An 11,573-nucleotide genomic window follows, 5' to 3' on the forward strand; every position below is an offset into this window, starting at 1 on the left:
TTTTTAGTAGAGACAGGGTTTCACCATATTGGCCAGGCTGGTCTCAAACTCCTGACCTTGTGATCTGCCCACCTTGGCCTCCCAAAGTGCTGGGAGTACAGGTGTGAGCCACTGCACCTGGCCACACCCAGCTATTTTTAAAATTTTTGTAGAGATGGGGGTCTGTGTTGCCCAGGCTTATTTCTATAGTTTTCATTAAATTCTGAAGCCAAATTAGTAACCTAAACATCAAGATTTCTTTTTTTTTTACAAGATTTATATCATATTCCATATAATACTGTCCTTCTTAAGATATATGTCATATAGGGGTGGATGATGTGTTGGTTTTAAACACTGAGACTCTCAAACATTGTTTTTGAGCATCTGAAGCCCAGGAAGGGCATTTGCCAAGGTTCCACAGCTATTCCAAGGATGAATGGCGTTAGCACTCTGGTCTTCTGAAAGAGAGCACCCTTTCCACTATGCTGAGTGCTTCTCATTTATATGTTCTTTGGATGAATAGAGGAATTTTGCTTTCATAATTTCAGATCTGTTGGGCAGCAAATATAATAGTACATTATAATTTCAGACTCTCATGTGTCTAATCCCAGCACTTTGGGAGGCTGCAGTGGGAGGATTGCTTGAGCCCATGGAATTTGAGACTAACCTGGGCAACATAGGGAGGTCCCGTCTCTACAAAAAATAAAAAATTTGGCATAGTGGCACATGCCTGTAGTGCCAGCTACTGTTGGGTGGGGCAGATTACAGGCCGAGATGAGAGGATTGCTTGAGCTTGGGAGATCGAGGCTTCAGTAAACTCTGATCACACCACTGCACTCCAGGCACCACACTGCCTAGGTGACAGACTGAGACCTTGTCTCAAAAACAAACAAACAAACAATGAAGTGTTGAAAACAAAAACCCATTACATATGCAAGGAAAGGCATATATTTGTAAAACTATCTTAAGTACAAAATATCTAGATTCCAAAGAAATAATGATTTTTTTCTCTTGCAGATCACTTTACTTGCATTGTGAAGGTACTTTTTACCCTACTGTACACACAGGCTCTTGCAGAACTCTCAGTTAAATGCAGTGAAGAAGATAGGTCAGCCTGGAAACACACGGGAGCTCTCAAAAAGGTTAGTCTCTTTCTAAATTTGTCATTTAGCAGGTAGGTGAAGTCATTTAAGCTGGGGATATTGAGTGAATAAGAGTAGGTGTTACAACATGAGTTACTGGTATTTTAATTGTAAATTGAGCACCTACAGGCTCAAAAACGTTGAAAATGTTTCACTGAACAATGAGGCCTTCTGTGTCTGTGTCTAAACCTCATCCTTTTATCCCTTTATATTTCAGCAGTTTATTTTGCCTTTTCTGCAAGCCTTAAACTTAGAGAAGTTGTAAAAATTGTGCTAACACAGTGAGCACATGGTAAAAGATCTGCAGACTTATCTATTTTATTTGCCACTTTTTCTTCTTGTCCCTATCCCCAATCACAATCCAAAGATAGCTTTTGATGCACCACTTCTAAATGTAAAATCCTAGCCTTTTCTTTTTTTTTTTTTTCTCTCTGTCACTTAGGCTGGAGTGCAGTGGTGCAATCTCGGCTCACTGCAACCTCTGCTTCCCGGGTTCAAGCAATTCTCCTGCCTCAGCCTTCTGAGTCGCCGGGACTACAGGTGCCTGCCACCATGCCCGGCTAATTTTTGTATTTTTAGTAGAGACAGGGTTTCACCGTGTTGGTCAGGCTGATCTTGAACTCCTGACCTCGTGATCCGCCCACCTCGGCCTCCCAAAGTGCTGGGATTATAGGCGTGAGCCTCTGCGCCTGGCCAGTCCTAGCCTTTTCTTAATAATGCTTCTTGAAATATTACCTTTTTTCATGTTAGAATATATACAAGTTCTCAGCAAACTCAGAGGAACTCAGTTTAAGCTAAATTATGTAAACCATTTAGAAAAATTACACTAAATGTAAATACTTTCAGTAGCTTGATAATGAATAAGATACTATAGAGCTATAGAACCGAAGAACTGACTGAGTGGTTCAGCTTAGAGATAGGTAAAAGAAGAAAATTGCTTCAGTGTTGATTTGTAGAAATTGGTAGGAAAAAAATAATAGGTATCGTGTAAATTGAACCTTTTGATTGGCTCACAGTCTTAAGGGGTTTTTAAATGTCATTAAAACTTTTTTTGTTAAAATCATATCTACTTGTATCAAAGGAGAGAGAACCAATTACAAATACAGGAAATGTATTCAATATAATCTTCACTGTTACCAGTTTACTCTCAAATCACAATTATGTGTACATTTAATATGTCATCACAGAGTTCACTATGTCTTAATTATGGGTTAAGGATAATTATGTATTGTGTATCAGTTGGCCATCAAACCCAAGTACAAGGCCAATCTCCTGCCACTGAATAGAGATGTTACTTTTTTAGTCAAAACATAACTGTCTAAGCCTCAGCTTTCTCAAAGGTAAATTAAAGGTTTGGACCATATGATTTATAAGGACACTTCTGTTTCAATTCTGTTATTCTAAATCCTCAAAATGAATTTCTGTCTTTCTTGAAATATTTTTTTCCCTTCTTGCTGGTTAATTCTTAGACAGTTTCTTTTTGTAATTATCTTTAGTTTTTTCTAATTTTTTTTTTTTTTTGAGACAGGGTCTCACTGTCACCCAGGCTGTAGTGCAATGGTATGATCAGGGCTCACTGCAGCCTCAACTGCCTGGGCCCAAGGGATCCTCCCACCTCAGCCCCAATGAGTAGTTGGGACTACAGGCTTGTGCCAACACACACGGCTCATTTTTTGTATTTTTAGTAGAGCTGGGGTTTCACCATGTTGCCCAGGCTGGTCTTGAATTCCTGGACTCAAGGTGATCTACCTGCCTTGGCCTCCCGAAGCGCCGGGATTACAGGCGTAAGCCACCTTGCCTGGCCTATTTTTCCTAAATATTCTTTTAATTTTTCTGACTGCAATGTAATCTGATATTTGGATTGTTAGTGCTCAGATAGTATTCAAATCAGCTATATTAGGTGTCTGTGCTGTGTCATTATTTAAATATGTTTCCTTAGTAAGCTGTCTAATCATAAAAATTACACATTTAAGAAATTTGCTGATATAATTCGGGTCTACCTCTATTTACAATTGATGTAATTTAGGTAACTGTTCAGTACAGTTTTTTCCTGAACCTAATAATTTATTTATTTTTAAAAACCACTTAATACAATACTTTATATGAGACAGATTCTTATCAGAACATTAATTAGAAGCATATTGGCTTATAGCCATATAAATATATATTAGTATATTAGTTTATAGCTTTATAAATATATAATTTCCTTTAGTGAAAGAAAATTAAAAATTATGATAGTCTATAGGTTGGTTTACTACATGTTATTAGCTTTTTGTATAATAGACATAAACATTTAGATACATAGCAGATTGTAAATGCCTGTAATACCAACAACTATACTGTAATACACTATTTTATGTTGGGAACTTGAGGATCTGTGGCTTTTGGTTTGCAGTGGGGGGTTCCTGGAACCCATCCATCATGGAAACTGGGAGACAACCATATTTATGAGTGATAAAATAAACCATTGTGACCTCTGTAACTACTTGGATTTCTGCATCATTGATTCCTCTTATTTTTTCCCTTCCTTCTTTATGTCTTCTCTCACCCTTTTCCTCCCTTTCTTCATTGAATTTCACTGATTCACTTCATCTCTGTAATTGCATATGTTTGGCATAATAATTGTAATGAAAACGTATTTTTGCCGGATCTAATCTGGCCTATGGTAGTAAAAATATAGGTACTATATATTTTTTGAAGGGGTATTAATTTGATAATGAGATTTAGTTCTGAAAAAGTCATCAATACAGTTAGTGTAAATTGTACTTTTTTTTGTCAATGGAATTTCTGCTAAGAGTATTTATTCTAGAATTTCTTTTCTTTTTTCTTTTTCTTTCCTTCCTTCCTTTTCCTTTTCCTTTCTTATCTTTCTTTTCTTTTTTTTTTTTTTTGACAGAGTCTCACTCTATCGCCCTGGTTGAAGTACAGTGGCATGATCACAGCTCACTGCAACCTCAAACTCCTGTACTCAATTGATCCTCCCACCTCAGCCTCTGAAGTAGCTAGGACTACAGGCCGCACACCACCACACATGGCTAACTTTCCCATTTTTTGTGGAGAGGAAGTCTTGCTGTGTTGGCCAGGCTGGTCTTGAACTCCAGGCCTCAAGCAATCCTCCCACCTTGGCCTCCCAAAGTGCTGGGATTACAGGCATGAGCCACCATGCCCAGCCTACTAGAATTTCTTAGTCTGGGATCCTTGGATAGGTTTTGTTGTTTTGTTTGCTGGGGTGTGGTATCATAGCATCCAAAATATATTGAAATCAAAAACTTTAAGAAGTACTATAATTTAGACAAAGTATTCTATCCAACACAGACTCTCTTGCATCTCTTGACCCTTGATCCTTTTTAAAATTTAACCCACATACTTTTGCCACCTCCCCCTTAGGATTCTTCTTATCTCTATTTTAGGTCTATCATCCATGTTCTCATAAATTATCTTTCTTAAGCTTCGTGAGCATACTTTTTCTTTTATTCAGAGATTGCCTATGTAAAATATGTTTTCTTAATACTTTGTATTGTGAAGAATTCTCAATACAAAGCGGTGAACATTACATTATATTTAACTTTCTGATACGATATAAAACTTGCTGTGTGTAAAACAAGCACTCAAAATGTATTTGTTAATAATGACTTAAAAGTCAGTTATCACTCAGTGACTTACTTAGCTGATCTGAACAGAAATACTATTCTGTTGTACTCTTTGAATATTTTACTCAAAAAGGTATATTGAATTTAGGAAGCTTTTAGGCTGAATTGTACTTTTAGAGAAACTTAACTATGCTACATTAATAAATAGCAAATCTATGGTAGTATTTTGAGTTTTCTACAAATCTACGGTAGTGTTTTGAGTTTAGGTGAACTCTGTCAGATAGTTTACTTAAATCAATTTTAAAAACATGATACATTGCTGTTTTGATATTTAGTGGGATATTGATTCTTGGATATGTAATCTCTAGGTCATTATATTTAACAAGTAATCATACTGTTAATTAGATATGCATGGGGCAAGTCACATGATACAAGGAGAATCATTGCAGAGTCAGAGTCATTGTTATAGTTTAGAATCAGGACGTAATACTACATGACTGAGTGAATATGGCGAAAAGCACAGAGTAATTTGAAGATAATGCAAAGAACTGATTACCAGAAGAGGCACACCCAAGCAAGTTCCAAGGTCCAATATTCCAAAACTTCAGTATTACCAAAATAAATTTCATCAGTTAATTAGCAGGTATCTTGCTCAGATTTTTGTTATGCAGAGGGATACATGGAAAATAAAAAGCATAGTTCCTGATATTTTGGAATTTACAGTCTAGTTGGAAAGATCACAGTAACATGAAGGAAACAATGAGGAACTACAGAAAGACCAAATATCATCCAATAATAAATTCTCTGATCCAAACTACCAGTGCCTTAAAAGTTAAGGTTAAACTTACATTCTGTGGTGTTTATCCCTTCCTATATTTTAGGATTTTAAAAGTATAGTTAATAAGTAGAATAAAGGACATCATAGCAGTTCTGACTTTATTCCCATTTACATATTATGGTAATTTGCATGTTACACTTTCTATTTCAGTGAATATAAAAGGAGGTGCATTTCTTTAAGTATAAAGATTTTATTGAAATAAATTTGAATTCATAAAAAGCCATTATTTTTTCTTTCTTATGAAAATGGAAGTAATCACTAAGATCAACTTGTAGACTGTTACTCAGTGTCACTATCTGCATATTCTGTAATAAATATATTGTCGTATTTTATTTTTATGGTGTATGATTTTAATAAATCCTCAAAGACATTTGAGGGAAATTGTAAAATAAAAAAGTTATGGTCTTTATTTTTTCTATTGTATGCATATATTATATGCATATATTATACCACTATAATGATTATATATATTTTTAATTTGACTCTTTTCACATTGTAAGTATTTTTTATACAGCTTAAATTTGCCACATTCACTGCTTAGAAAATGTTTTTTAAGTTAGTATTCCATTTTTTAGGTAACTCCCTCACTCTTGTTGGTCATTTCTAGTTTCTTGCTGTAATAGTGCTGTAGTAGATGTCTTGTATGTACAGCTATTATTTTTTCTTTTGGATTATATCCCAGGAAAGAATTCCCAGGGGTGGGTCAAAAAACATGACTTACATATGTTTATTTACATATAATTATGTAATTTATACGCTGTCTTTTAAAGAAGTATTGGAATAGCTTTGACCACCTACCCACGTTCATTGTGAATCCAGAGGTGTACAGTTTTACCCAAATTTTGAAGAACTGAAGCTCATATGCTTGAAAAATAATATAATCACAGCTTTACTCACTAAAAATTACTTCCAATGTAAATTTCTTATAATTTTCAATGACCAGTGTAACTTATATTTTAATTTTTTCAGAGTACATGTGATGCAGAAAAGTCTTATGAAGTGTTACTGAGCTTTGTGATAAGTGAACTATCTAAAGGAAAGTTATACCATGAAGAAGGAACTCAGGAGTGTGCAATGGTATGCTTTTGCTAAAATCAGATGTAGTGGTTATTTAGTAAAAAATTTACATTTTCTTTTCATTATGAATGTAATTTTTGAAAACTCTATTTATTCTAGACTGACTTGTTCAAATTTTCTTTTTAAACTTTAGGTTAACCCTATTGCTTGGTCTCCTGAATCCATGGAAAAGTACTTACAGGACTTCTGCTTACCTTTTCTCAGAATCACCAGCCTTCTTCAGCACCATCTTTTTGGGGAAGATTTACCTAGCTGCCAGGTAGGTAATTTGGGATATGTAGGAGGGAGCTTTTTTTGTTTGTTTTGTTTTAGATGGAGACTCTCTCTGTTACCCAGGCTGGAGTGCAGTGGCACAATCTCAGTTTACTGCAACCTCCACCTCCCAAGTTCATGTGATCCTCCTCCCTCAGCCCCCCTAGTAGCTGGGATTACAGGTACACATCACCATGTCCAGCTAATTTTTATATTTGTAGTAGAGACAGGGTTTCGCCATGTTGGCCAGGCTGGTCTCAAGACTCCTGACCTCAGGTGATCCACCTGCCTCGGCCTCCCAAAGTGCTAGAATTACAGGTGTGAGCCACTGCACCAGCCAAGCCTTGTTTTTATAGTAAGCTATTTTGTTTTAAATACACTGGTATGTAGTATAGTACATATGTAACTCATATGACTATGTTAGTCTAGATTAAAGGAATAAATATTTAGGATATTTACTATTTTTGTTGTATTTGTTAACATCCACCCATTTTTATGATAATATTACTAATGTTGGATATTTGAGCAGCTTTGGATTAGATCAATGATGATACATTCCCAGTACCTGATGAATAGGATCATAGGATTCAGTGTTATTGACATTTGTATCCCTAACATCATCTGCTTTTAATAGTCTTTTAAATGTTATGTTGGTTGGAAAACTGGTTGTTTGAAGATATGACGGCAATTATAGCAGTATTCAGTTTGTAACCAGTTGTATTAAAACGGGTGAATGAATTATCACTGGTTTAATCTATTTCATAAAACTGTGGATTGATATGAGTGGGCAAGAAAGTGACAGGGTAGGAAACCAGAAGGTAAGTAAACCCAAACTGTGCTTATAGGAATGTGATCCTGACTTGTCTGCCATTCAGTTCTAGGGAATTTGATGTGGAAATTAAACATTTATCGTATTTACGGCCTTTGAATCCTGAAGTATTTTAGAATTAAGCAGTTTTGTGCTCCCTCTTTCTTAAGTAATTCACCATTACATTAAATAGTTAGAATTCTTTGGTTTTTATCAAGTGCTTCAAGATAAATGCTGCACATTTGTCACCAAAACATTCTTTTTAGAGTTATAAGATGTTGAACAAATTCTTAGAATAACCATTCATTAGATATTTTCTTTCACAGTTTTTAAATTTTGTATTTTAAAAAAGTGTGTTTCTTTCTGGCATATGAGCATCCTCAAGCATGGAGAAGTGTAACCAAATAAAATCAACTTCTTTTACTACCTGTACTTTTTTCACATTTAAAGGCTTTGGTTCTCTCTGTTCTTGTTACCTTATGGCTTATTTTGTCATTTGTTTATATGAGAGTATTTTTTGCCCATAAGTTGGAAAGTATGTGGAAGCAGAAGCTCTTGAGCTGGGCATTGAAAGTTGGTCTGGTGTTTGAGTGTACAGTGATGCCTGTAGTGGAATACCACACGTGCTTAGAACAAGAAAGAAATACATTCAATATGGTGCATAAAAAGGAACAATGTGACATGGTGAAGAAAGAGATTAAATACAGTTGTAATGGATCTTGAATTTCACATGAGTGAATTTGGACCATTGAAAGATGTTAGACAAAAATATGATATGACTCAAATTTTGTTTCAGGATAAAACCTCATTCTAGTATAAGACAGATTGTGAAGAATAGACAGATGGGAACAGAAAGACCAGTTAGGAAAGGACATACTAGGAATAGAAGAGGCTGGAGAGTGATTAGAGATTTCAGAGATAAAATAGGATTTGACAACTAGTTGAATGTGTGAGAGTCAAGAGAAAAGGAAGAGTCATACTGTACTTGTTTCTTGAGACCGAGAGACTTGAACTTCTAGGGAAAACTTAATAGAAGGAGGAAATACAGGGCAGATGCATGGGGGATGGAATGAAAGTACTTTTTGTATATTCAGATTGAGGGGAAGTTGGACCCTTTAGGTGGACCTGTTCAACTGAAGTAAGAAAAGTGAGATCAGAGCTTTAGATGGAAATTTGTTCTCCTTTTATTTAGTTTCTGTCATCTGTGTAATCTTACTTTGTTTTTGTATACAATCGTACCCCCTTATCTGTGATTTTGCTTTCTGTGGTTTTTGTTACCCATGGTCTACTGCAATCTGAAAATATTAAATGGAAAATTCCAGAAAAAAACTATTCATAAGTTTTAAATTGCACACCATTCTGAGTAGCATGATGAAATCTCATGCTGTCCTGTTTGGGACATAAATCCTGTCTCACACTGTCCTACCAGGGACATAAATCATCTCTTTGTTCAGCATATTCGTGCTGTCATATTCCAATATATATTTTTCCACATCTATTTATTTTTCATTGATGAACATCTAGGCTTCCTCCAACTCTTTGCTTCCATGGGAAAAAAATTAACTGTTGCTATGAACCTAATGTCATGTATATTTTAATGTAAAGATTTCTTTAATATAAAGTTTTTCTGGGCTGTGTACCAGTTGTGGGATTGTTGGAACTATAGGATTCATTCTGCCTATTTGTTTTTCTAAATGGCTGCTCAAGGTTTATATTCCCATTTGCAGTGCAAGAGGATTCTTGTTTTCCCCCATATACTTGCCAGCACTTCTTAGCCAGTGTATAATGTTTGACAGTCAGTTGAGTACAAATCATATGCTTATGTTAATTTAATTTGCATTTCTCTAATTATAAATGCAATTTCATATATTCATATACTTAGCCAGTTAAGTTTCCCTCTGTATACTTTCTGTTCCTAGTCTGGCCATTTTTAAAAATTGGGTTTTTGTGATTATTTTCATTCTGTTTTTAAGCATAGTAGATACCTTTTCACTGGCTTTTGTTTAGCCATAGTGTCCTTTGTGGAACAGAAATTTTTCAGTTTAATGTTGTTAGAACTATTACCTTTTTCTTTATGACTTGTACTTTTAGAATCTGATTTTAAAAATCCTTTTCCATCGTATACCCCAGAAATATACACACCTACTGTGTACCCACAAAAATTAAAAATTAAAAAAAATCATTTTCCAACCTGATATTATAAATTTATTTTGTATTTTCTTCTATTATTTTCATAGTTTTTCACATTTAGATTTTTAATTCAGTCTGGAGCTTATTTTGTGGTGTAGTATGAGGTAAAGCTCTAATTTTTTTCTCTATTTGATAAGATAGTTTTTCCAACACTATGTACAAATTATGAAATAATCTTTTTTGGACTGATTTTTCATGTTATCAAGTTTTCACATATCTGGATTATTATATACTATTGAGTGATTTGCTTCTGTACTAGTAGCAGTCTATTTTAATTACTGTAGTTTTATTACAGACATTATATATGATAGTGTGAATGTCCAATTTATTCTTGACATCTTTTTGCTTTTTCTAAATTTTTTTTTCTTTTTGCTATATATGAGCTTTTATTCTTTTTTATTTTTTTGAGATGGAGTTTCACTTTGTCACCCAAGCTAGAGTGCAGTGGTGTGGTCTTGGCTCACTGCAACCTCTGTCTCCTGGGTTCAAGCAATTCTCCTACCTCAGCCTCCCAAGTAACTGGGATTACAGGAGTCCACCACCACGCCCAGCTAATTTTTGCATTTTTAGTAGAGACAGGGTTATCACCACGTTGGCCAGGCTGGTCTCGAACTCTGGACCTCAAGCAATCTGCCCACTTTGGCCTCCTAAAGTGCTGGGATTACAGGCGTGAGCCACCGCGCCCAGCCGAGCTTTTATTCTTATATACCTTTTTTAATCTGTCAAGTTACTTCCCAAATCCTGCAAGATTTTAGCTTGGAATTATCTTCAGTTTATAGTTTTAAGACATTGAACATGGTTTATATATTCATTTAGTCAGGTGTTTTAATACTCTTTGTGGGGGATGGGGGAAGATAGTCTCACTCTGCTGCCCAGGCTGGAGTGCAGTGGCACAGTCTTAGCTCACTTCAACCTCCACCTCTTGGGTTCAAGCGATTCTTGTGCGTCAGCCTCCCAAGTAGCTGGGATTACAGGTGTGCCACCACCACACCCGGCTAGTGTTCTTGTATTTTTAGTGGAGACAGGGTTTCACCATGTTGGTCAGGCAGGCTGGTCTCAAATTTCTGGCCTCAAGTGATCCGCCCCCCTCAGCTCCCAAAGTGCTGGGATTACAACACTTTTAATAGAATTTTAGATCGTCCATGTCTGGAGCATTTTTTTTTTTTTTTTTTGGAAAGCTAATTAATCCTAGAGGTTTTATGGTTGTGATTTCTATTTAAATGGTATCTTCTGTTACATTATCTGATTAATTTTTACTGGCATGTAAGAATACCATTGATTTTTGTATAGTCTTGTGACTGGCCACTTGCCAAAGTTTTCTGTTCTAATAATTTACCTTTTTATTATTTTAGGTATTCTATATGATCATATAATCTGAAAATAATACAATATGTCCCATTTTAAGTCTTTATTTCTCTGTTGTCTTAGTGCATATCCAGTACTATTTTGAGCAGTGGAAGTGATAGGTACTGCCTCCCTCCCCAAAATGCTTCTGTGTTTCCCATGCCTTTTTTTTTTTTTGCTTTTATTATAAATAGAATCATTTACGAGTTATATTTTCTATGTATTGCTAAAATGTAGAAACTTAATTGGAATTTTTGAACATTAATCTTAGAAACTTAGCTGTCCTGCTAAATTCAGTTCTTCTTTCTAATAGTCTGGAGACTGTCAAGCTTAACAGTACATTATTTCTTTTT

At 35.2% G+C, this 11,573-nt stretch overlaps 1 protein-coding gene across 1 annotated transcript in view; it reads left to right on the forward strand.

Annotated features, from left to right (window-relative positions):
- Window positions 1-11,573, forward strand: part of UBR3 (ubiquitin protein ligase E3 component n-recognin 3 (putative)) — a gene marked incomplete at its 5' end in the record, with an annotated part of 276,638 nt that overhangs the window by 238,236 nt on the left and 26,829 nt on the right. The window contains 3 exons of the mRNA XM_011945970.1: window positions 997-1,121; window positions 6,519-6,626; window positions 6,760-6,885. Of these exons, the coding sequence (XP_011801360.1) occupies window positions 997-1,121; window positions 6,519-6,626; window positions 6,760-6,885 (359 nt within the window). The remainder of the gene's footprint in view (window positions 1-996; window positions 1,122-6,518; window positions 6,627-6,759; window positions 6,886-11,573) is intronic.

The sequence above is a fragment of the Colobus angolensis genome, unplaced genomic scaffold (genome assembly GCF_000951035.1).
Source record: "Colobus angolensis palliatus isolate OR3802 unplaced genomic scaffold, Cang.pa_1.0 Scaffold247, whole genome shotgun sequence".
In the NCBI taxonomy this organism is placed as follows: domain Eukaryota; kingdom Metazoa; phylum Chordata; class Mammalia; order Primates; family Cercopithecidae; genus Colobus; species Colobus angolensis.